General features: G+C 37.0%; 1 protein-coding gene and 2 pseudogenes across 3 annotated transcripts; all 3 read left to right on the top strand.

Annotated features, from left to right (window-relative positions):
• Positions 1 to 552: 552 nt before the first annotated feature.
• On the top strand, positions 553 to 2,790 carry LOC145218125 (uncharacterized; annotated as a pseudogene). Its single transcript, XR_013857546.1, has 5 exons — positions 553 to 698; positions 861 to 1,453; positions 1,527 to 1,786; positions 1,829 to 2,004; positions 2,157 to 2,790. The product of XR_013857546.1 is annotated as an uncharacterized LOC145218125 (transcript).
• A 7,234-nt stretch (positions 2,791 to 10,024) lies between these two features.
• LOC145220614 (uncharacterized) lies at positions 10,025 to 12,603 on the top strand. Its single transcript, XM_080087811.1, has one exon. It carries the CDS (start codon positions 10,025 to 10,027, stop codon positions 11,888 to 11,890), a length of 1,866 nt encoding a protein of 621 aa, XP_079943937.1. The 3' UTR covers positions 11,891 to 12,603.
• Positions 12,604 to 13,712: 1,109 nt separating this feature from the next.
• LOC145218124 (GTP-binding protein 10-like) lies at positions 13,713 to 22,185 on the top strand (annotated as a pseudogene). The gene is made up of 11 exons (XR_013857545.1): positions 13,713 to 13,834; positions 14,313 to 14,515; positions 15,759 to 15,853; positions 17,347 to 17,489; positions 17,862 to 17,935; positions 18,594 to 18,697; positions 19,105 to 19,172; positions 19,608 to 19,699; positions 20,037 to 20,307; positions 21,135 to 21,248; positions 22,079 to 22,185. The product of XR_013857545.1 is annotated as a GTP-binding protein 10-like (transcript).
• Positions 22,186 to 27,571: the final 5,386 nt, after the last annotated feature.

Here is a 27,571-nt window from a genome sequence, read left to right as displayed (position 1 = left end):
CAGTTGAGGAGTTTGAAATTACCACTTTAACCAAATTTATTGTGTACCAAAAAAAGTGTTATGGTATGTGAAACATTTCTATTGTATACTATTTTGTAAAATCAACGGTCGCATATTTATTGCTGATCATGTTATGTTGACAAAGATATATCAAAAGGTGGTATTCGATGGGACAAAGATTTTATCCCATATGTTATTGTAAAAAGTGTGTGGCTGGAGTGCCAACATGCCAAAGATCAAAATAAGAAAAGAAATGAAAAACGTAAACCATGCATTCCCAAACAGGTATGCTTGTGTGTTACTCATTACATTGACTTAAAGACAAAAATCGTATTTTGTTGTTGTGTGCAGTTGCTTGACCATCCAAATCCTGCCAAAAAAAAGATGTGTATTCAAGGTTCAAAAAAGTGCAACTGCAAAGCAAAAATACTAATACAAGAAATACCAAGGTTTCCCCAATTTCAAGTGAGTATTTTTTTCATGTTAATACTCAAATAAAAAATAATTTCATATTTACTGATGTTTGCTGTTGTTAATATCAGGTTATGGCAAGATCTCAAAACCCTAGGAATAAGTCAGCTGTGCTTATTCACAAGGCTTTGAAAGACGAAGCTTCAAGGGAGTCTATGTTAAAGGAATGTGCTTGTAGCGTTTCTTTCCCAAGCAGTGGTGATCATTCTGGCCATGTTATTGGAGAAGTATGTTATAAACACCATTATTGATTCGAACATATAAATGATTTTTTTTTGATTTTTTAAATCTTTACCTTTTATTCTTTCTACCAAATATCTCCATAAGTGATCATTGTTTCACCTAATATAATAATTTGACATACATATATGTGTTTGTTTGTATTGTAGGCGGCAGGATTTCTTCAAATGGTTGATAAGCGGATCATTGCTAAAATTGATGAAATGGTAAATGAAGGCATATGCAATATTGGGGAGATCATGAGAGGCCTAAAATTATTTGTGGTGCATGAACTGTTTAAAAATGATAATGTGCCATCAAACACAAACAGAAGATTTTTTCCGACAAGAAAGGATGTCGAGAGCCACTTCTACCATATATATATTCCTAATGTGGTAAACACCACTAATTTAGACCTTACAGATGAAAAAACACCTCCTGTAATTGCATCAGAGCAAACTATGTTGTTTGTCCATCAACTTCATTGGCAGCAAAAACTTCTTCTTCGTTACGGGCAGGACATTTGCCTACTAGATGCTACATATAAGACTTCTAAATATGCCCTGCCTTTGTTTTTTTTTGTGTGTTAAAACAAACATGAACTACCAGGTTGTGGCTAGTTTTATCACACAAAATGAGAGGCAAATTGATATTGAAGAAGCTCTTTCGCTTTTGAAGAAATGGACACCTGGCTGGAAACCAACTTTTTTTATGACAGACAAATGTGATGCTGAAATACATGCCATTGAAACTGTTTTTTCAGGTAAGCTTGTTTTTAATTTTGAGTTATGTATATGTTTAATGAAAAGACTAATATATAAACTATACTTTTGCAGATTGCCATGTTTTAATATGCGACTTTCATCGTGAGCAAGCATGGGAGCGTTGGGTGAAAAAGTCTGAAAACGGTGTTCGGGATAGCAAAGATGAAGTATTAGCATTTATGAGAGCTATTGCCAGAGCTGAAAGTGAGGAAACTTACCAAACAGCATTACACGATTTTCAGTCATGTGTTCAATGGATTGATAATGATAAACTTCAAAACTATTTTATTAAAACTTGGCTATCACAAAAAGAGGTAAGGAAAGTTGTTAAATAAAAGATACGAGCTAGGTATTTATGACAGGTATGTTTTTAGCGTTGGTTGTGGCTGTATCGAGCAGATCAATTAAAAGTACTTGTTCGCACCAACAATGGTGTGGAAAGACAAAATCGAGTTTTAAAAGAATGCCATACACGTTTCAGAACAGATAAATCTTTATCTGGACTGATTACAATTTTACACAAAGATTTTCTCCCAGATGGAAAAACCAAGTAAGCTGCAACAAAAATATAATTTGTTGGATCCCTGTTTGTACAACATTTGTCAAAGTACTCAACTTGTTAAGGAATATTCACATGTGTCTCATACTTTTTTATTTAATTATAGTTGACTGTCGGTGTATGAAAAAAAGTATGTAATCTAGGTATGAGCAAGAAAACTTAAGATCTTCAAGCAACTACAGAAGTTACAACAATTCTGTTCCTGACTTTTTACAAAACAGACCAAGAAAATTGGTAAAACATTGTATTCAAAGAATTGGAGAGTCTGCAAATTTGCAATCAAACACAATTGCAAGGAATGGAAATGTATTCTCAGTTAAAAGTGAATCTACTGGCCAAATGTACACTGTGCGATTGGGATCAAAGGATGAATTTCCCAAATGCACATGTGCAGATTTTACCCGACACTTCTTGCCATGTAAGCACATGTTTGCTGTGTTTAACAAGTATGATGATGTTGATTGGTCCAGCTTACCTGAATGGTACCACAATTCTGTTCACATGGTGTTGGATCCAAATGTTGTGAACGCTATAAGTGCATCAAAACCGAATGAAGAAGCTGTTACAAGTAATATCATTTCAACTTATTCATTGTGTTCAAACACAACTGTGAATTCACCCACTGTTGCAAATGAAGACACTCCAAGACAGCAAACCATCCGGAAATTCACCGAAAAAAGGGTCCCATTGAAAATCTTTGGCGTGGCTTGTCCCTTACAGACAAAAAGCTTATTTTCATTCCATGGAACCCATCGCAGAGCCACTGGATTCTTTTGACAATTGATATTGAAAACAAAAAACTTATTTACTTGGATCCTATTGATATGCCTTGTATTAGGACAAGTACAAAGATTCAAGCTGCAAAGGAGTTGGCTAACTACCTGCTGGCTGAAAAATTCCATTTCCAACTAGAATCAGTGGAAGTTCCAATGCGAACCCCACAAAACGATTCTTCTAGTTGTGGTGTTTTCATTTGCATGTACGCAAAATGGCTTGCAGCAGGCACAAACCTTATGCAACCCGCTTTCACAGTTGTATATCGAAAAAATATGTTCCACTGTATTTCTGGTAACTGTCTTCAAGGAAGTCTGAAGAGAGACCAGTGTAAAATATGTCAAACTGGCACTATGTTAGACAATACCAGCATTATGAAAGGGGAATGGGTTAAGTGTGTGAGATGTAAATAAGGTTTTCACACCAGCTGTCTTTACACAATTTCACAATGTTCCATTGTGGACAATAGGTTTATATGCCCTTAAATGCTGCAATATCTAGTTCATGTAATAGACAAAATATCACTTTTTTGTAAGGCATTGTTTGAAAAGTTTATCAGTATCAGTACAAATGCTTTAAAAGTGATATTACCTAACAAGCATTTTTCCTGAAACACATTATTGTGGTCAACCCCTAAGCTTTTTAGCTTGAACGCCTGAGTGTGGTTAACCCTTAAGCATTTAGCTTGAACGCCTGAGTGTGATTGACTCACTGCAATAGTATTTTACTATTACGGCAAGAAGTTTTGAACACTTCAACAGGTGTGGTTAGCCTTAAGTCTGCAGATTTAAACCCTGCAGTATTGAACGCTTAAAGGTGTGGTTGTACTACAAACCCCCAGTTTCATAGGGCTACTGGCGAGGCGTCTGGGTTATCAAAAATGCCAACGACCACAAATGAGAGCCCCATGGGTGTGGTTGGAATTCTCATGATAGTTTACATAAGTTCTCATATTAGTAAATACAATCATAAATATTGTTATCTTTTTATCATAAACATAACTGCCAAAGAAATTGTGTATATGGAACGCATTATGCAGACTCTGTGCATTGTTATCTTTACTTTAAAACTTTCAAAAACGACACCATAAACAACTTGTTCATTTTATTTCTCTTCTTTCTGCAAAGCACAGCAACAGTTTCAAAAAACTTTACACTTAAGGACTTTTACCATACTTACATTTTCTGCCGGGGTGTCCTGTTTTGGTGCCTACAAAAATGGTGATGTTGTAACATAAATGATGTAATATTCGCATTGACGTCATGGGTAGAGCTGCCATGACTTGTAACTTTTCCATTACGTAACTTTCATATGCTACGCGACTTATAACGTGGGAACCACAAGTGGCTATGTCATGTAATTGTCCGTTATTGCGTGGGACAGGATGAGAACGTTGTGAGCATCCGTACCAGGACGGGATGTTGACGGGACGAATGCCTAAATTATGTTGTTTTGATCTGTGTATATATTCTGTGGTTTTGAAGTGACTTTATTCTATTCGATTCGACTTCGGTTGGGCGTATGAATCACATTACGTCAAGCCACGTTTAAATTGCATTACTGTTGGTGTTATAATAAAACAAACTAACCAACGGCTGGACTATTGCTGTAAGAAGAATCAGGAAAACGCAAGTCGCAGAACACGTAATAATATACATACCTATTTCCTACAATTTGGTGTACCCCGACTGCGATTTGCTACCGGCAGTAAATTGCAAGAAGAGAAGAAGAAATACGTCAAACAACAACAACCACAACAACAACAACAACAACAACTGTGACCGTGAGTACCAAAACAATTGTACTTTTGGTCGGAAGATCTTTCATCATTTAAACGAAGATAATCTTTCTTAAACCATTCAACAAATAACCTTCTGATCCATTCAAGCGTCAAGCAACAATCAAGCAAGCGGTACAATTTAACCCCGCAACAATCAAGCATCGCTTCGACTACGACGAGTCGACACGAACAAGCACTAAGCCTTGCCAAGTGCTAGAAGGTTACTATCAATCAATCAATCCATCCACAAGGATTCAAGAGCACGAGCTTTCAATTTCTTGACGAATCAATCGAGCTCGAGCCACTGAGGAGGACACTATCCATTCGCGTACGTTCGGAGACGGATTCGGTTTGGAGGTCGCACTAATTCGCGTGCGGAGATCACACATCATTCGTGGTACGGACATCGGATCGTGTACGGGATTCACATTATTCGAGGTACGAAGATCGGAACACGAACTGTCTATTACAATTGGATTACGGAACAACGGAACAACAGGAGTGGAACCGCATCATCTGGTGGAAATAACGAATCGACGACGTCATCGGTAATGTGTGCATGCAAATTTTCTTATTTTTTTTGTGTAATGTCATTGTAAGCCAATAACTTTTCTTCACTACGAGTCACTGCAACCAATCTTAAACATTATATTACGTGAAATAGTTTTGTCACTCATTAAGTATTAGTATTATTGTACTGTGGTAACGTTCAACCAAAGCATCTAGTGTATGGAGAAATTTTTACCATTCGCTGGTAAGAAAAAGAGTAAAACGTCAACCCCTAAGTCTACGGTAAAATTCTCTCCATTTAATACGGTTATCCCATCAACTCTCGAAATGACCGATAACGAACTAACCTCTGGCCCAAGTTCGTCAACCACAAAACCAGGGTCTACGCTTATGGCAGATACGGAGTTTGTGAATGTTAGTTCCAATACATTAAAGATGCCACGTCCTATGTTTAATGATGATAATGATTTTGATAGAGATAGTTATAACCGTTATTTTGCAAGTAACCGTACAGGAAAAAGGACTTTAGCAGAGCAAGCGCCCAAAATGCGTTTGCCTGAATTTTGGCCTAAATTGCCCAAAGCGTGGTTTAGAAGTTTCGAGGCGATTTTGTCTAATTGTAATATAACCAGTGAGTTTGAAATGTTTAACTACGCTGTGTCTTGTCTTAATCAGGAACAGATTACTAAGGTTGGGAACGCAGTTTTGCAAATTGAAAGTGACCAATTTCCTTATTCCACTCTTAAGCAAGCGTTGTTGCGTTATTATGAACAAAGTGATATTACTCGGTTGAATAAGCTTCTTAATGAGACTAGTCTTCATGGTAGACGTCCCACTGATTTGCTTAATGAGATGATTTCGTTGTTAAATCACGCTGGTCCGTTGGACGCTACGACTGAAAGGTTGTTGAAACGGTTTTTCATTGATAAATTACCTGCTAATGTGCGCCTAATTTTGTCGACTGATTATGACGATTCTTTGGAGAATTTAGCAGCGAAGGCTGATACGATGATGTCTCTTAGTTCGCCTAAGATTGATGTTCCAGATTTGGGTAGATCCGTGGCTGTAACGCCTGTTGTTTCTTCTCAAACAATAATTAATGATAACATGGAGAGACGTATGAATAAGTTGGTGGAACAGATTAATGCATTGTCAAGCCAGTTGTGCTCGAGTCCGCGAGACAATGGTTTTATGTCTGGTAGTCGTAACTTTCGACCACGGGTACCTCAGTTTCGCCAGCAAATGAGACCCGCTGTTCCGCGTAACAATTGGCAAAGTTCTGGCCAAAGGCCTTGGATTAATCAGCGTCGTTTTGGGCGCCCTAATACTGGTTTTCAGCAGAATAATCGCTTTGAACAACGTTGGTCTAGAGGTCCTGGTAATCTTTGTTATTATCATGCACTTTTTGGTGATAATGCTAAGCGCTGTGATCCTCCTTGTCGTTTGAATTATCAGTTCAAGAATAAAAAAAACTAGTAAGCGCCTTTCCGCCGGATTTTGGTAGGAAAGGCTTATTTCAGAAACGGACTTTTTGTGTGTTTGATAAGCGCTTTAATCTTTCTTTTTTAGTTGATTCTGGTTCTGATGTAAGTTTGCTTCCTCGTTGGTTTGTCAAAAATAAGTTCTTTCGTCAGCATAAGATTTTACATGGTATTGGTGGTAATTTTATTCATGCTGATGGGTTAAAACGTCTTGATGTCGATATTGGTTTAGGTCGTACTTTTTCATGGACTTTTGTTGTTTGTGATGTTGACCAAGCTCTGATTGGCAGTGATTTTTTGTATGCCTTTTCTCTCTTAGTTGATGTACCCAACAGACGACTTGTAACAAGACCACAGTTTTACAGTGATCCGAGTTGCTGTTGCTCCAGGCGATGTTCTGGTGTTCGAAGTGTGCGTGGCAATTATATGACGTCACCACGTTTTGCGCATCATGAACGTGACGTGCGTAAGTCACGTCAGTCGCAGCCAAGTTGTTGTAGGGAATTTTCCCACAGGGACTTTCCCTGGCCTAGTCATGATGGTTTGAGAATGAAGCAAAGCCGTAGATATGGCAATCGTAAGTATGTTAGAGGTTTAGGAAGTGAAGTAAACAGTGCAGCTAAGACAGCTGGTAGTGAGCATAAGACAACAGTGGAACAGAAAAGTAAGAATTTTGTAAGTAAAGATGAAAGCAATGAATTTAAGAGAATACTGCTTGAATTTCCCTCTGTCCTTCAGCCTATGTCGTTGGAAAAACCAATTAAGCACGACATTACACATCAGATTATCACAACAGGTCATCCAGTGAGTTGCAGGCCTAGACGATTGTCGCCTGAAATGTTGAAGATGGTGAATGAACACTTTGATGAATTGGAACGCCAAGGTGTTGTTAGAGATAGCGAAAGCCAGTGGGCTTCACCCCTTCATGTTGTTCCTAAAAAAGGGGGTGGCTTCCGCGCGTGCGGGGATTTCCGCTCGTTAAATGCAATAACCCAAAGTATGAATAGGCCAATTGCAAATCTTGCAGATTTTGTGAATGGGTTACATGGAAGAAAGATTTTTACCAAAATTGACTTAAAAAATGCGTTTTTTCACATTCCCCTTGCACCCGATTCTATATCTAAGACGACTATTGTAATTCCCGGACGGGCAGTTGAATATCTTAGACTTCCTTTTGGGCTTAGAAATGCGCCGAATAGTTTTCAGGCTTTTATGGATAAGGTATTAAAAGGATTGCCATTTGTCTATTGTTATATAGATGATTTGTTGATAGCTTCCAATTCTGCTGAAGAACACAAAGCCCATCTGCGAGCTGTTTTGACAAGACTTGATGAATATGGTCTTGAGGTCAATGTTGCCAAAAGTGATTTTGGAAAAACTGTTCTAGATTTTTTAGGACACAGGATATCAACTGAAGGTTACAGTCCTTTAGAAGAAAAGGTTGAGGCAATTAGAAAGTTTCCCAGACCTACTACAGCGAAAGAATTACGTAGATACTTAGGTATGCTAACTTTTTACCGCAAGTTTATACCTCAGTGTGCAGCTCATGTAAGGCTGTTGAATGCAATGCTACGGAAAGATCAGGTAAAGAGAAAAGCTCTTCACTGGTCCCCTGAGGCAATTACGGCTTTTGAAAAGTCAAAAGAGTTGCTAAGTGAGAAAGCACTGTTGCAATACCCTCAGATGAATGGAAAGTTCAGTCTTCTTTGTGATAGCTCCAACTTTGCTATGGGAGCTGTTTTACACCAGTTCGTTGATGATAAATGGTGTCCACTTGCTTTCTTTTCCAGAGGTCTAAACCAAGCTCAAAGAAAATACGCGACGTTTGATCGTGAGCTTCTTGCCATCTATGAAGCCATTAAACATTTTAAACCTTTATTACGTGGCAGAGATTTTAACGTCATAACTGACCACAAACCATTGATCAAGGCTTTCTTGGCTAAATCTGATCATTTGTCTCCTAGACAAGAACGTCATTTTGATTACATTTCACAGTTTACCAACCGCATTGAACATATTGCAGGATGGCATAATCAAGTGGCGGATTGTTTGTCTAGAATCGAAATCAATGCTCTTAAACTTTCTAATGATGTCTTAGATTTAGAGGAACTTGCTAAAGGTCAGCAGACTGCAGAATTCCAAGAGATGTTGTCAGATCAGTGTGTAAGCTTAAAGTTAGTTAGCAGACGTCTTCCTGGAAGTCCAACTTCTTTGATTGGTGATATATCTACTGGAGTGTTTCGTGCTGTTGTACCTACTGAGTTTAGAAAACGTGTTTTTGATGTCTTACACAATCTTAGTCATCCTGGAATCAGAATCAGTCGGAAGCTGATTTGTGAACGTTATGTCTGGCCGAGTATGAACGCAGACATACAAAACTGGTGCGAGACATGTATACCTTGTCAAGTAAACAAGGTCTACCGTCACAACATTGCACCTTTATCTCATTATGTTGAACCTACTGATAAGTATTGTGATCTTAACATAGACATTGTTGGTCCACTTCCAAACTCAGGTGGATACTCTTATCTATTAACAATCATTGACAGATTTACACGTTTTATTGACGCTATTCCTCTGGTTGACTACACTGCCCAAAGCTGTGCTGATGCATTTCTTCTCCACTGGGTGGCGCGTTTCGGTTGTCCTTTGAGAATTTCTAGCGATCGCGGCGCCAACTTCTTGTCAGGTGTATTCCAAGATTTATGCAAAATGTTGGGCACTAAATTTTGCTCAACTACAGCTTATCATCCCCAAAGCAACGGTTTGGCAGAACGATTGCATAGACGTCTAAAAGCGGCTCTAAAATCTTATGAAAATCCCACTGATTGGTATTCTAATCTTGGTTTGGTTCTTCTTGGAATCCGCGCTAGTCATAATGTTGATTTAGATGCTTCTCCAGCAGAAATGGTATCAGGAAAGAAGTTGAGATTGCCAGGCGAGTTTTTCGAGGAAGTAGAGAGTAGTGAAACCAAATCTGACTATGCTAAACGATTAACTTCTTTCATGTCGGGTTTACGTTTTTCTCCCAGGCGTGAGCAGCCAGCTAGAAGATCCTATATTGATAAAAATCTACAAACTAGCTCACATGTTTTTGTCAAGGTTTCTGGGCACAAACCGCCTTTGCATCCCTCTTACACTGGGCCGTTTAAAGTTCTTGAAAGACATAACAAATATTTTGTTTTGGCAATGTTTGGAAAAGAAAACAGTGTCTCTATTGACAGAATTAAGGTTGCACGTTTACCAAATGTTGTTAACAACGATGATAACTCTGAGGACACTGATGCTGTGGTTGAAACTGTACCCTCTTTCGTAGTTGACACTGACATAGACACTGATCTAACGACAGATCCTTTACTTACAGGAGAGACCAGTTCGGCTCTTCCTGAGATACCGATTGAACCAATTAGACAGACGAGAAGAGGACGTGAAATTAGGAAACCTTTGAGATACAGAGACTGAAGTCATGCTGCGTTTACAATGCTTTCTTATTGTTATGTTTCTTGGTTGTTTTATGTGTGAACAGACATTTCAGGTTTGCCACGAAACAGTGTCGGATGGTGAATACGTAATAAGCAAACCTCCGCCATGCAAGCGCCCTGAACCTGAAAACGTAACATCTTGCAAGGCAAAAGTATATCATCCTTCTACTGATTTTATTAAAGTCAAAGTGTTTATGTGCCAAGTTATGATAGAAAAGTATACAAGTGTTTCATATTTTTTTGGTGCAAAAACTCATGAAGTGACCACTATAGCTGGTGGTGCTCCTCTTGCTAGTGTTTGTGAACAATGGTCTAGAACTCATAAGACCTCATCTATGGGTGATTTAGTTCCTTTAACTAAGTCCTCATGGTCTACTAGAAATAAGCTTGAAATTAAATATCATTGGCCAACTTCGGCACAAGGTAGTGTCAGAAATGCGATTCTTACTGAGTCTGTTGTTTTGTATGACCACATAAACAAGGTTATGAAAAGCGCTCTCGGAATTTTATCGAATTGCAATATTCATAGAGGCGCGTGCACTGTGGGGACACGTTCGTATGTGTGGTCTGTACCTGATCGTATTGATTGTCCTGTTACTACACCTTTGGGTACTCATGAATTACTTATCCATTTCGAAAAAGGATTGTCGACACCTCATAGAATGGAAATACGTGATCTTGGTATGAGTATTCATCATAGTGTACAATGTTCGTCAAATGTTGGAGATTGTTATGGTGATATTCCGTTTTGTGCACCTGGAGGATTAATTTTAGTTCCAGAAAATTGTAGTGCTCTAAGAACCCCTTTCGCAGCAAGGCATCCTCCTCCCGATGTTAATGACTCTATTGCTAGCTCGAATCCTTTGGGCCTATTTTTAACCGAGTTAAGTGATACTGTGAGCGAAGGATTCGTAAATGTAACCGCTGATATTCATTATTTGGAGTGTCAATTAACTTCTTTGCTTACCACGATATATTCCTTATTGGCTCGCCAATATCCAGGAGAAACCTTAAGTCAACTCCTTGGGATACCCAAAGCTGCCATTACTATTGGTGATGTCGTTACCGCAATAACATGTGAACCAGTTTCCGGAACTGTTATACGTGATTTACGTCATGGTAATTTATTTGCTACTAGACCTCTTATTCAATTTAAAGACCCAAACGGAAATCACTCTATCACGGGTCAATATTATAGAGATGGCTATGTTTATAAGAATATTAAGTTCCTTGAAAATTATGTTCCAGGACGCATTATGTCTTTTAAAGTGGGAGATGTTTACTATACTTATGAAAATTACACCTTAGCCCATGTTAACTCGAAAGTACATTATCTTACTCCCCAACTAGCTCCTGTTCACTATACCCCACATACTGTCGATTATCAATCCATTATGAACGAATTTCCTAGACCTTCCACTGGCCTAGATGACATGACGAGCATTTTAATGGCTTTGTCACAGGCTCGACTTACGCATGATAAGCTATATCATTACATAAACTCTAACCTAAAGAGTAATGTCGATGCCGATATGGATTTTGTTGCACAGACGGCAGAAAATGTGGTAACAAATGTCTTTATTGCCGCCATAAGTAATATTACAAGCCCTTTTATAGGCGGTATTATGGTAGTATTTTTCTTTTTGGCTCTTATATGGGGCGGAATCCTAACATTCTGGGCTCTTAAACACTATCTGTCAATAGCCATTCAAATAGCCCGGGGAAAAATTGAGGCATATCGTAAAAACGATAAGGTTGACGAACCTAAGCCTGATAATGGTGAGGAAGTAGGATTTATCCCTACTACCAATGTTCATAATGTTAACCAAATTTATCCAAATTTGGATTAAGAGTTGAGGAATGATTGTGTTAAGTGGTGCTAAAACCCATAAAAATGATTACAAATAAAACCCAATAAAAATAAATAAATAAATAAAGCAAATACAAAATAGCTGTAGAATATACTGACATCGACTTATCATTTTACTTATACGATCAAATATTATCGTCACGCTATTATCGTTGTGTACTATTGTCTTTTTGTCAAAATGTTTTCTCAAGTGTTTACCTAAGACGCAACTCAGTGTTTGTATTGTCTTTCTTATTGTTTGTTTTCGAATCGTTGTTCGTTTTCGCTTACTGTATCGTTTACTGTCTCGCAAAACATCAGTCTAAAACACTTCTTGGGGGAAGACTAATGTAACATAAATGATGTAATATTCGCATTGACGTCATGGGTAGAGCTGCCATGACTTGTAACTTTTCCATTACGTAACTTTCATATGCTACGCGACTTATAACGTGGGAACCACAAGTGGCTATGTCATGTAATTGTCCGTTATTGCGTGGGACAGGATGAGAACGTTGTGAGCATCCGTACCAGGACGGGATGTTGACGGGACGAATGCCTAAATTATGTTGTTTTGATCTGTGTATATATTCTGTGGTTTTGAAGTGACTTTATTCTATTCGATTCGACTTCGGTTGGGCGTATGAATCACATTACGTCAAGCCACGTTTAAATTGCATTACTGTTGGTGTTATAATAAAACAAACTAACCAACGGCTGGACTATTGCTGTAAGAAGAATCAGGAAAACGCAAGTCGCAGAACACGTAATAATATACATACCTATTTCCTACAATGTCATTAGCTCTATCACAGACATAATCAATTGGCACAAACACCTTACTGAAATCCACTGTTATGTCACATACTTACTTTATTTTTAAATGGGACTCTTCTTAGGTCTAAAAACACAATGTTGTCATCTATTTTATAAACAGGCATATTTAAAAAATGGTCTTACTTCTATGATTAAATTTGTTTCTGGGAAGCCATCTGTAAATAATAATGCAATAGATGGATTAATTACACCAAATTTCAGTTACACCACTTTGCTTACTTTGCATTAGGGGATATTTTATTTTGTCTGTAAAATATAAGACATATAATAGTAACACATTGTATGGTAATGATTATAAACAGGTCACTTACTGTTGTAGGGCCCTGAATTGCCGGTAAGGCATAAATCTGTAAAATTGAACATATATACAGCATTTCTATTTATGTTAAATCATCTGCCACACAGATTTCCTAATTAGCAATCAACTGTATTACCTTCGTTGCCGATTTTCCCTTTGTGTCTGTATAATAAACAGAATGAATTAAGTTGTCTTGCTAAATTTTGAACGACTACTTGACAATTTAAAACAACTCACTTTGCTGTCAGCAACCTGCCGCAGCTCCACGTGACAGTTTTTGCAATTAATGAACTTTATATCCATTGCTCTACATGAAAATTAATAAATTTAATGTCCATTTTATGAAACAAACACAACATAATTAAACTACACACCACGACCAAATAATGTAAGTACACTTTCAATAATACGCCTTTTTGGCGCGGAATGCTCTATTGCGCCACCTACCGGAAATTAGGTCCATTTGGGGGGTAGATCCTCGTTATCGTGTTAGTAGCTCTACCAAATTTATGTGGGTGTAAATAATAGTGAAGAAATAAAATAATTTCATCACGAACTAACACAAGAATGAAAAAATGTTATGGTTCAGTGGGCAACCTAGTCATGCGTTACGCGTGTTGAGAATTTGTAAACACATGTTTGTTGTGCAAAAAAATAAAATCGTATTTTTCCGATTTCAGAACAATTAGATTTTTGCGTTAAAACGTAAAATTTTTACTGAAAATGTGAAAAACCGATTTTAAAGCGTTGAGATTTTCCGTTTCTTCAAAAAAAATGGTTCATCTAACAGTTCGTACTTTTATCAGAAAGGTACAGATTGATTTCAATATTTTTTGAAAAGTTTGTTTTCTAGATTAAATGAAATGCTTTTTTCAACATTTTGATTTATAAAACGTTTAGCTCAAAGTGGTAATGTGTGGTTTTAAAAAGCAAAAACACAATATTTGCAATTTTATAACTTTTTTAGTCTGCCAAAATGCATTAAACTCCTTAATTTTATGAACAGAGATATAAATAATAATGCAAATATAATAAAAGAAGTGTGTTAAAAATGTAAAAACAATTAAATTCATTAACCACACTTTCAAAATGGAAGAAAAATTTTATTTATTAGATTTTTTCGCCAGACATTTTCTAGTCCATGCTTGACGAATAGTTGACAGACCAGATAAGTTTATCGCCTCTATTGCGACAAAGTAAAAAGTTTGAATTTTATTTATATTCTATTATTATCCCTAGTGGCAAAAGATTTTATATGTCTTAATTAGATTGTTCAAAATTCTTTCAGTACAATCACAAGTTTGTGGACAAGCTACGAGTTTATGTTCGCGGGGGCAGCGGAGGAATCAGTTTTCCCAGTTTAGGGGGAATCGGTGGACGAGGCGGCGATGTTTATGTTGTCACGGCGAAAGACAACAGCACAACTCTAAAGGACATGAAAAAGACGTATACAACACAACGCTTCATTGCACACAATGGGGAGAACTCAAGGTGAGTGAAATCGTTTAAATTGGAGTTTGGGCAACCTTTGTTACTGTGGGGCCAATTACAATTGCCAAAATCAGATCGGGGGCCACACCTGTGTATAACACAAGGTGATTTCAATTTGTTGCTTACCAAATATGGTTAACTACAAGTAAAATTTGCTTTTTGATTCTAGCCACATATTGCCAGGTCGCAGAAAAATAGCATTGGGAGCATTAATCTGCTCAAAAACATGTAATAGTTGGACGCATTTGCCAATACATTGGAAATCCAAGGGTCTCTGCAGGCCGCACAACCTTAAATCAAGGACCACAGGTTGCCCACCCCTGATTTAAATTGTAGTTTTCCACTGTATTTATAAAACGTGTTTCAAAAAACATCATCTTACCTGTGACAATAGGGTTTTATAAACTGTATTTAAGCAGCGAAAAAAGCAATATGACTGGCTATTGTTGTGACTTGGCTGCATCGCTTTTTCAATCTATACACCAATTGTGTTATCCCAATTATACAACAGTTTTTGGTACCAAACGCCAATTTAAACATTAAATTTCTAGTATATATAACAATTCATACAGCTAAAAAATGCAAAAGCGTTCAGTTTTATTAACTTGTAACAAATGTTGATGATATTAACATGTAAAAATGGCTGTAAATGAAAAAAATATGTTGTGTGATTTGCTGGTACACATTTTAGAATAACTATAGACCTTTGATGCAAACTAATATGCCTAAATGATGGTTTAAAACCACTTGACCGCTACAGATTTAAAGTCTGTAGGGTGGAATACTATTTCTATTACCAAATGTAAACAGCAGATATAAATTTGGTTTACTGGGATTCTACTTGAAACTTCGAGCTTTATCATTTATAAATAAAACTCAAAATTTTTATCAGCCTTGGACATCATGATTGAAAAGTTTGTAATACAACAGTTTTTTTTCACCTAGCAGGTGGCTTACACCTCACTTCTGCGCACCTTTTTTATCTATTGTTTTTATACAACGCTTGTTTCGCACCTTTTTATCATTCCTTCATGCGACTAAAGTGTATATAAACGGGTGTAACTAATGTGGCCTTCATATCACTGATGATGACATGAGCAATTGCAACGTTTGAACAATAAAGCATGTCGCTTTTTATGTCTATTTGGGCCGTTATTTTCACCATTAAACTTATGAACAGATCCTTATATAGTGTTCTGTTTCACCTAATCTAAAATAATTTTCTTTATTATTTGTTTTTCAGTCGAAACAAACTGTTCGGTTTAAAAGGTGGAAGCATATACGTTTAGGTTCCCCATGGGATTACTTTAATTGACGCGGATGAAAACAAAGTAATTGGTGAGTCAAAAGAGGGATTTTTTAAAAGTTTATTTTGTTCCAAAATATGTTATGGCAATGGATGGATACCTACAGCTTTGAGTAAATTGTTTCTTATCCTGGGCCCTCCTCTTGTTATTTTTGTAGAATTAGGTGTGTGATGTGTGGTATGCAGTTTAATCATACTTCAGATAATGTTTATGCAAGCCAATGCTTTTATTAAAATGTAGTGTAAAACAGTGGAGTGTTGTGTAAGAATGGAAAGAAGCCAAAATTTAGACCAGGGGTGCACAACATGCAACAGCATATACAGGTTTATGAGACTGTGCACTTGTATATTGAAATGTATGTATTGTTTGTTTGTCAAACTTTTTCCTAAATGTTTAGTATTTAAAACTGGCACAGTAAGGGTTTAGAGATCGTTTAAGACAGGGGTGTCAAACTCGCAGCCCTACCAGGGAGTCGAACCTGAACTGAACCTGAACCCGCGAACCGGTTTAAGTGGTTAATTTCATTAAACCCGAACCGAACCCGAACCGCTAATTACAATTTCCAAAACCCGAACCGAAGTTGAACCCCATATTTTGTTTGGCAGCAGACCCGAACCGGAACCGAACCAGTAAAAAAATGCAGTCTGTTTTAGGTTTTGTGATTTTTTTCAAAACAGCGCACTGAAGAATACGCTTATAGGGCGTGTAAAAAATAACATTGCACCAGTGCAATTCTTTTGGAGTTTGATAAAGCCAGGTAGATGATGGGTAGAATTAAATTAAAATGAATAAAAGTTGAAACCAGTTTAAAAAACCCAAACTGGTTCGGACCGGATAGTTTGTCTAAACCGGAACAAAACCCGAACCCGAAAATTTTCATTTTTAAAAACCTGAACTGAACCCGAACCTTTAAAAACAAAACCAAGTGAACCCTAGCCGAACCTGAACCCATATGTTTATCAAAATTTTTCCTAGATGTTTGGTATTTGAAACTGGCAGAGTATGGGTTTTAGAGATCGTTTAAGGTATATTAAGGTTTGTAAAAATTATGTCAGACTTTTGTAGGCATGTTATGTGTGAAAATAACAAAATAAACAGGTAAAGCAAAGCATAATAATACGACTTAGGACAAACAGTTAAGCAACAATACCTGTTTTGTTCATATTGTCTAACAATAAGTGTTAAACTAAAAATAAATATCAGTGTCTGAAGAAAACAGAACATTTAATGCTGCATGGGGGATTCATTTGCTTTCGCTGCTGACAAGGTTTTCCAAGTGTGCCTGATATGCAAGAAACTAACTTATAACAAAAAGTCGAAAGTCCTGAGACCAAAAAAACAAAACGTTCTTGCAATGGCAGATCATTTTAAAACAGCTTTTGTGGCTCCCAGTGTTTTTTACCATGTTAAAATGGTGCGAATGGCTCTTAGAGTGATAAAGGTTGGCGACCCATATTGCTGCACAGCACGCTTCACAAATAGATTGTTAAATGTTAAATTTTGAAGCTTTACTTAAATTTGCAGGTGATATATTAAAACCTGAAGATACACTGCTTGTTGCTACCGGTGGGAAAGGAGCATCGTCTCGACAACTACCAACAGAAAAAGGGAAAATGGAGAAATCTCTGGCTGGATATGAAAGTAATTGCAGATGTGGGATTTGTTGGGTAAGTGAAAAATTCTAGGTAATTATGGGTCCCCTTCTTTTTTATATTAAAAAACTTTTTGTTAGCCTAAAACAATCACAGTATGCCAGGCCCATTAAAAGCGTTATACAAAATCGGCCAACCACCAAGCATTCACCACCATATGGCAAGGCGTAGGCTGAAAAAATCTAGCCAGGATCGCTGGAACACTTCAGGACTGATCTTAGCCTAAAACAAAACTGGTTTCAAAGAAATATGTATGTAGGGTGTTGACTGAAAAAAATGTCAAACATTTTTTAAGAACCACTCATGAAATTGCAAAGTTGTAATTTTTCACCAAAAAGGCCATTTTTTATTTCATGCTAATGACACATAGTTTTTGTTTCTTAAAAGATTTCCGAATGCCGGCAAATTCACATTGTTGACAGCCTTGTCCAACGCTACACCTAAAGTTGCTAATTACCCATGTAAGTACCCAGTTTTGTTGAAATACAAATATCATGATAAGTTTTTTGCTTATACACAAAAACATAGCTGTGTGATTTAGTTGAAACTTGTAAACTGCAAACATTGATAGATTTTTGTCCATTGTATTGGCAATAGATACAATTACAATAACCCATTAAGCAGTCGATTTTTTATTAAGGGGCACAATTGTAGGAAAAATGGTAAAATGTATTACAGACAATCATATAGAAATGCATGGTAAATTGATAATGTAAATTTTCTCTATTGTTTGATGTTATACTGATTTAGTGCCTAACTAGAGCATTTTGAATTATTTATTCATTTTAATCAATAACACGCCACTGAATCATTTAATTTTTACTAGTATCCATTGTATTGGTGATAGATACAATTGCAGTAACAATAACCCATCAAGAGGTGCTAGATTTTAGGGAAAATTAAAATGTATTACAGACAATTGTATAGAAATGCATGGTAAATTGATAATGTTAATTTTCTCTATTATTTGATGTCATTCTGATTTTGTGCATAAAAAGACCATTTCGAATTATTTATTTGTTTTAATCAATAACAGTTTTCAATATCAATAATTACTGGCATCAGCGCTACTGAATTATTTAACTTAATTGCAAAATTGTTATTTAACTTTTTTTCTAGTTACCACAATGAACCCGGAGATTGGAGTGATAAGTTACGTTGATTTTCGATCGATAAAACTTGCTGATTTGCCAGGACTTATGGAAGGAGCATTCATGCACAAGGTATGTTATACAGTGTTTCTCAATCTTATAGGGACTACGTAGCACCCGACGACTATTTCTATCACTGCGTACCACCTATCCTAAACCCGGTTTGAATGGACAGTCCAAGAAATAGGCCTATTTCCTCACCCTGACTAGCATATTAAGCAAATTCAAAGGAATGTCATTGAATTATGTATCACAGAAAGTTTCTCGCGTTCCACCTGAAAAGTTCCGGCGTACCTTTAGTGGTATGCGTACCACAGAGAACCACTGTTATACTGCGGTTAAAACCACTAACCTTACGATTGCAAGGCGGTTGCACTAACCACTGGGTCATCTTAGAGGCCAAACTTGGATTAGAACCACCAACCTTGCAATTGCAAGATTGACAACTTTGTGAACAAATTTAGTGCATTTATTTACAGGGATGTGGGCATTCTTTCTTGAAACACGTTGAACGAACGGACGTCATTCTTTTTGCAAAGTTGTGCATGTAACAAGCGCTATGGTTGACTGCACAAAGGTCGTTAGGAAACCCGCTTTAAGCTTGCAAAGTTGTGCATGTAACAAGCCCTATGGTTGACTGCACAAAGGTCGTTAGGAAACCCGCTTTAAGCTTGCAAAGTTGTGCATGTAACAAGCCCTATGGTTGACTGCACAAAGGTCGTTAGGAAACCCGCTTTAAGCTTGCAAAGTTGTGCATGTAACAAGCGCTATGGTTGACTGCACCAAGGTCGTTAGGAAACCCGCTTTAAGCTTGCAGAGTCATCCATATAGTTGGCATTTGGTGTTTTTTGTTCTAGTTAACTTTATAAAGGCCTATTTCTTGTCACCAGCTGCACTGATGAGACCTTTTCGGTTGAAACAGTGTGCACAGTCTGCAGCTTACTTATTCTTTCATAGTTTCTTGTTGTTGACTTTGTAACAGTTTGTTGATGCCAACCAAGTTATTTAAATCAGGGATGTCAACCATGCGGCCCTCCAAGAGTTTTTGTGTAGCCAGCGAAGTAACTTTTAGAAGTATGCCATCGTTTGCAAACAAAACAATAGAGCACAGTTGGTTCTTTCACACTGTATATCTGTTTGTTATTTATTACAAAATTATTTTTGCATGTAGTTAATGGCAATATTAACATTTCACTTTTTAATCATGTATTTTTTTGTCATACACTGTAGTGTGGCCTGCGACTTCTTAAAAGTTTGTTTTTGGCCCTCAAAGTTGTTTGAGTTTGACACCCCTGATTTGAATCATTTTCATCTCTAGGTTTTAGTTCCAAATTCATTTTTTTATTTTTATTTTATTTTTTACCCAGGCTAATCCCTTTGCAATAAATTGTGTAATTGTTTAAATTTTTAGCACATCTTGACACTATTCCAAAAGCTCTTTTACCAGAAGATAAACCCGAATTTAAACACATCATTCCAATATCTGCGCAAGAAGGCACTGGAACTGAAGAATTAAAACTTCGTATTAGAGAAGTTTTCGACAAAACAGCGTTTGAAGACAACAAACATTTAAGAATTGAGAACAACGACAACAATAATGATGATGCTTTGTTGGATAAAACAAAACAAGACAATGAAAGAAAATTGATTTTATCACCAAGAGAAAATCTCTCTGCACTAAGGTTAGAAAATTTACCGTTTTTTTGGTTCAGTCAATTTGGTATGGAAATGATTGTTCAGTTCAAAATTGATTCATGGTCAGCATAACATAATAAAATAAATAATAACAAATAGTCAGCATAACAAATAAATAATAAAACACCTCAGAACTCATTTTTTGGGGAATGAGCTCAAGTCTTAACACATTAAATATGTTTTAAAAACCAGTTGTTTAAATCTTTGCTGTTTATTTTTAATATTTTATTTGAAAAAAAACTCTATTTTTGTGAGACTGACATTTAAATTACATGGTTGTCATGGTAATGCAGCAAATCACCATAATTTTGTTTGCATCGTTCACTAACTTAATACATAGCTGCTGTTTGACATAATTTATCTTTTTGTGACATATATTACCATTCATGTCAAATTTCATGAGCATTTTATGTCAAAGTATTAAACCCACCCAAACTAAAAGTGATTTTGCCTCCAAAGTTACAAGGTCACTAGTTTTCAAGTATTTCATGTTAATGCTATAATTACATATATGCATGACATTTTGCTGTTTATACTGTTTGCTGTTTAATATAATTTCCAAAATGTTATTCAAATGAGTCTGTCAATGTTTTTTATAAGTTTACCACTACATTGTAATACTAAAGTATTTATATTAGTTGCATACTGTTTTTATTGTTTCACATTTTCAATATATACCATGAATTATTATACTTAAGTCAAAATAATTTCTTGATAAGGTTGAAAGTTTATTGGTGTGGCTGAAAGTAAGTTGCAAATACACAATGGCTTTGGGATATCCAGGCTTTAATAAAACTACTTTTTTGTCTAACAGTTCACCCTGCAGTTCTCATACGACAATCGAAGCCGATACATCGGAAAAATGGGCAGTTTGTATATTTCGAGGATAATGCCGGGGTGATAGTTAATGTCAAGGGCGAAATGAAAGGTCAAGTCTTCAATTTGTATTTTTATTAAGTTTAGCGCATCATATTTAGCCCAGTAAAACCTGCTGGAATGGAATGTACTGATTTTAATTTACTAGGTTTTGAAATCTTAAACTTACCCAAACCCATTAATGTTTTGTGATGGTTATTTTCATGCATACATTCTTTAAAAATCCAGGTTGCCATCTGTAAAGTTACATCTAAAATCCACAGCATTTGACAACATGTATTTTGGGTTTCGTTTTGCAGTTAGATAGTACTGTAAAGAATTATGTTACACAGTAATATAACAGCAACTTTTTGGGACTTGAGCAACATTTTGGTGCCATATGCTAAAGTAAACAATTTGCCACAAACAAAAGTGTTCTAGTTATGATGATCCATTTTACCATCTTTCGGGACTGAATACCCTGATGCCAAGACTTGAATCTGAACAGAACCTAACTATCCAAAGCATGCTCTATTCCTATCATATGTTTGTGCACTTTGGCACAAAATCCATATATTCCAAATTTCACATATGGTAGATATGTTTTATGCAACATCAATTTGTTTGACACAATAGTTGCTACAGTGATAAGTTTATTGTGTTTGCAATTTACAAGACCCATGACTTTGGTGATTGTGGTTTTATTTGCTCTCGTTAGCTAAAGAAATATACTTTATACCTTCAGAGCAGGGATCCTTGTTGTTGTAACTTTGTTAAATAAACCAGTTTTTTTTCTGTTTTTTGAAAATATGTAACAATGACAGTGTGATGAAGTGACAATGTAAATAAATTTGACTTGACTCTTGCCACTTGATATTAAAAACATACTTTTTGCATCCTCAGGTTCTGCTATCACTGGTCCTGTGGCAAAAGAATGTGCCGACTGTTGGCCGAGGATCGCTTCAAATGCCAGTTCGATTGCGTAAAACATGAGAAAAAATCCTGCAAAATATTTGTTGTGCTTTAAACCGTCTCTAAGTGCTTTGAAATGTTCGCAAAGTTGTTGGTTCGAAAACCACACTGGCCGATTTAAGTTTGTTAATTGCTAAACGTGGTTGTATGGGGTTTGCAGCAAATCTACCAGCTTTCATGCAGTTACTTTGTGCAACAACCCTTTTGAATTACGTAGGGTAACCTAAATTGGTGTAATACTGGAAAAAATGCGCTATGGTTGACTACACAAAGTGGGTTTGGGAAAACGCATGTTGAGTGTACAAAGTCGTGAAGGAGTTAATACAACCAGCGGGGGGCGATAGAGACACTCAAAAATAGGAAATCACTTTAGTAGTTCTACCGAAATTAACCAACTGTTCTCTTTTCATAACTGACGATCGCCTACCGAGCGTTTTTCTGCGTATCAAGCAGCTCAAACCTGCGAAAAAAAACAGTTAGTGTTATCGCTGTGTACTGGTTCCTAAACAGTTTACATTACTTAATCGTAGTCTTTCCAAAACACAAGCCACGTTGTCTGCAAAATAATTTGTATTTTTTTGGTAGAACTAATAAAGTAAGAACTCACAACGTGGCTACTGTTGTATAGAGACAAGATTGGTTAATTTATGATGTTTTGATAAATTAATTTGGTTGGTTGTGAAACTGATTTTATTTATTTAACGATTTTATTTATCTAAAGTTTCGCATTTTAAAAAAGTTCGGGCCAAAACCAAAACTTCGCCAAAACTCCATTTTCTACCGGAAATTTCACAACTTGCGTGCATTGCTAATTTACAATGCAGTATTAACTCAGTGGACTGTGCGTAAAACCAAACGCGCCTTGATAAAATCATCACAATTTTGCGGGCGCGCCGAGTGGGCGATTTGTTACATACCACAGCTCGACCATTTAGATAAATGTTCAGCTCTCAAAGGAATTTAAGCGCCGTAATTCTTAGGGTGGCAGTTTTGTTTTGCTTGCATCTAACGTGTTACTGGTGTCGTTTTGCAAGCGCAGGAAATAACCCTTCATTGAGCTCATATGGGAAGCCTTGTCACGCATGATGGAATGTAATGACTCGTTGCTAGAAATGATAGTGATGTCACAACGCCTGTTGACGTAGATCTGCTATCTATAATGTTTGCGTTTTGAATTTGATTCCATTCAGTCATGTAGTTTTATTCCGCATTTCGTTGTTCCAATTTACACATTTCTGATGAAACTAAGTTATATCTTTTGTAATAACGCACCAGGCACAATGCATTGATAATTTGGAGCAACCACTGAATCGCTCTTCATGCCGCATTTTCCAATGCTTGCTTAAAGCTTGGTGTTCTTATGCCCGCGAAAGGATGATGCTTATAAAGGTCACGTGATCATAACAAAATACCTAATTGGTCGCTTGTGTATTTTTCCATGCTTACCTAAGAAAGTTTTCTAATGAGTGCGAAAGGACGAGCCTTGCGCTTGTAACAAATTACCCAGAGAGTGGTATACTGTGTATTTTCCATGCTTACGTAAGACCAGTGTTCTAACGCTTGGCCATTTTGCAACCGTCGTCTTTAACAAAAAACTAACCGGCGGGTTGCTTTGCTATTTGCCCCTAACTTAAATAAAAACGGTGCCTAAAAACATTTGAACGTATGCATGCTTTTTGTTTGATCAAAACAAGCCATAGCGCTTGTTACGTGCGCGAATTTGCACAGATAAAGCGGGTTTTCTTACGAGCATCGTTAAGTAAACCACATAGCTTTCTACACAAAGTTCTAAGTCGGGCCGGGTTCGGGTGTGGGTTTCGTCAAAAAAACGGGCTTCATTCGGGCTGGACTTTACACTCTGTGTCAGTATTTTTTCGAAAAAATTTAAGTAGCCAGTTGCTGGACCTGACCTAATGTCAAACAGCCCTAAAACGCCTTGTTTCAGACTATTTGTCTAATGTGTTTGTTGTCTATGTCTTTCCTAAGGCTTCAATGTATAGGCATGTCAATCAAACTTTCTGGCCTAAACGAGCTTTCAAAAAACATTTGGGTTCGGGCCGCGTTTCTGGCATCCATTTCAGGCCCGTTTAAAACTCTGTTTCTACACGACTGTGCAAGCTCAAAGCAGGTTTCCTAACGAGCTTCGCGCAGTCAACCATAGCGCTTGTTACACACGACTTTGCAAGCTTAAAGCGGGTTTCGTGCAGTTAATCACAGCGATTGTTACATGCACGACTTTGCAAGTTGGAAGTTTATGCACAAGCTTTTTATATCTCCGAAACCTACAGTACTACATGCTAGTTTAAATTCAAAGCGCTAATTTACAAAACATAAAGAACCATTTTGTTGTTTTGCAGTTAGTATATACGTACAGTGTATACGCAAATTGGCGTTCGTCATCTGATTTCAGAAAACAAGGCGGATGACACCGGTGTGTAAGATCGAAAGATAGAAGGCTGTGCCACATATCACCTGTCGTTTCCGTTTCAGTGCCTATAAATATTCTGCGAAATTGCGGTTTATTCAGATTGCAAGTGGGTTTAGTTAAGTTCGCAGTGTAAAGTAGCTCGGGAGATTTTTAGTCTAACAGAATTGCGTCTAGATTTATTTATATCAGATTTTTAAACAGATTTCGTCTTGTGTTTTTTCGCTTGATATATTTAATTCATCGCAACATTAAGTGGACAAAATCAGCCATAATCAGACGTTTCAGTCCAGGGGTGGGCAATTAATTTCAGTAAGGGGACAGATAAGAAAACATACTTGTGTTGGATGGCCGAACCAGTAGGGAAAAACCAACGGTAGGGAAAAAAAACTTTGTATGTCGCTGCTTACAACAGAGTTGTAAGTCGGACCGGTTTCGGGCTTAGGTTTTTTCCAGAAAATCCGGCGTTATTCAGGCCTGACTTTACACTTTGTGTCAGTATTTTTTTTCAAATAAATTTAACTAGCTAAATAACCAGTTGCTGGATCTGACCTAATGTCAAAAAGCTTTAAAACGCCTTGTTCGGGACCTATTGTATATTGTGTTTGTTGTCTTGGTCTTTTCTAAGGCTTCAAGTATTGGCCTGCCAATCAAACTTTCGGGCCTAAACGGGCTTCTCAAAAACGATTCGGGTTCGGGCCGGCTTCGGGCTTTAATTTCAGGCCCGTTTACAACTCTGGACCGAACCAATAATAACTTGAATTTAATTCTGCTCAGTATTGATTTTTTTGTATTGTAAATACCATTGGATTATATATTTTAATTAGTGACTACAGCTTTTCAGAAGAATAAGAATAGTCTGTAATGCCATGGTTTCTGGTATGCCATGGTTTTTGTGTTCTAAATTTGGGGTGCGTGCCAGGGTTTTTTGAGTTCTTACTTCGGTGCGTGTCATGGGTAATGTTTTCTAACTTAGGGTTATGCCACGGTTTTCATGTCCTGACTTTGATGCGTGCCACTGTTTTTGTGTTTTGACTTTGGGGTGCGTGCCATGGGTAACATGTTTTGACTTTGGGGTGCGTGCCAGGGTTTTTTGAGTTCTTACTTCGGTGCGTGTCATGGGTAATGTTTTCTGACTTAGGGTTATGCCACGATTTTCGTGTTCTAACTTTGGTAAGTTTTGCGTGTGTCACGAGTTTTGTGTTTTGCATTTCTGGGCCACCGTACGAAGGCCACGCAATACTAAATCAATTGAAACATAATGGTACAGAGTATTACATGTACTGGTTTGCTCTACGTGGCTGTGTTAATTATTAGATTTTTGACACAGTTGTCGCCGAATTTTTTATTGCAGTATGTATGTCTAGATTTAAAACAAATATTTTCGCGGAATACACTTTGCAAGAAATGTTTGATTGTGGACGAATTTATTCGAGAAGTCCAATTTCTGTTTTTCCTCAATAATTTTGTTGCGCCAGATTGTGTGAGCTTTACCATGCAATAATGGAGTTTCAAAGACACAATGATTTAAGGATTTTAGGTTAGGGTTAGTTTCGAGATTAGTATTAAATTAGTTTGCAAGGAGTTGGTCTAAATGGCAGAGAACTTGGTTGGAAATTGAGCAGTTTAAGACGGGGTTGCACAACCTGTTCGCTACGACGGCCACATCGCAGATTCTTATTCAACCAACGGCAACCAATTACCTGCCTGTTTTTGTTTCAAAATCACTGATGCAAAAAATAATATATATATATACCATCTAATGGCGCCCAAAATGCCCCTAAATTGATGCACAGATTTAACTGCACAGTGTGAAGATCAGTTCTTAACTGTTTATGACGTCATAATCTATACGCTTGTGGTAACTGTTTTTTCGCATTGTTTGCACACAATAAGCATACAAACAGTCTGAGTTATATGGCTACTAAACTGGTAATACTCTTTCCAGTACCACAACTCTGTTTAGAGCAGTTTGATAATCAAAATATTTGGCAAATGAGTTTTATTTACGTCACGGCGGCCAGTGAATATATTTTAATACACATGTTCACGGCCGCACAAACTCGTCATTGCGGCCGCAAGTTGTGTAACCCTGGTCTAATTTTGTGCGGCATAATTCGATTTTATCATTTATTTTGGGAGATCTAATGCAGGTGGTTTCCTGTTTAATTTGTTCCGACATAAAAGGATTTATCTGCTTCTTCGTTTTCGCAAAAATCTTTTGATTCTAACTCTGATTTTAGCTCATGCTTTTCCCCTACCAAGATTAAAGCGCAAAACAAAATAAATAAGAACCGGGTATTTTTTCTGAGAGTTGTAAATTAGTTCATCGGTTAGATGTAGTGTTGAAGTGGTTTTAAGTTCACGGTAACAGGGATCGGATTTAGTTTGAAAAGTGTTCTGTTTGTTTTCACACAACTACAAGTAACAACACTTAACTTGGTACAAAAGAATCAACTATTACATGAGTAAGAGTTTTTTTTTTGTACAGAAACAAACTAAACTCTTATATTAACAGTTGTTCTATAGAAATCATAAACATGCTGTGGTTATTATTTCTATTTTTTTTCGTCGGATGCGCGGAAGGTGAATGTCCGGGTGAGGATTTCAGACTCGCTCCTCGACCTTATATAAGTAAGCTTACCCGGTTATAAATTTATTTAATAATTATTATAATAACCGGCACATCGTTGTATCAAATTAAACTTTTCTTCAACTTTGGCTAAATTTTATTTTTCTGTAAAACTTAATTTTGCAATTTTTTCACAGAACCTAAAAATCTCTCGGTGTGCGAGAAACCATACCGCGGTCCCAACTGCACCTGCCCTTCTTCAATGTTCGAATGTGCTTGTCACAAGTTTGGTCGGTGTGGAAACAAACCAGGATGTATTGAGATGTGGAGGGTAAATGGCGGGTACAACGACTGTGGTGATTGGAGCGACGAGTTTAGTGAGGTTTGTCCTGAAGGCACGTTCCAGTGTGACTGCTTCAACACAACT

This window comes from Phallusia mammillata, chromosome 3, assembly GCF_965637545.1.
Source record: "Phallusia mammillata chromosome 3, kaPhaMamm4.hap1.1, whole genome shotgun sequence".
In the NCBI taxonomy this organism is placed as follows: Eukaryota; Metazoa; Chordata; class Ascidiacea; order Phlebobranchia; family Ascidiidae; genus Phallusia; species Phallusia mammillata.
This window is presented reverse-complemented; position numbering and strand designations above follow the sequence as displayed.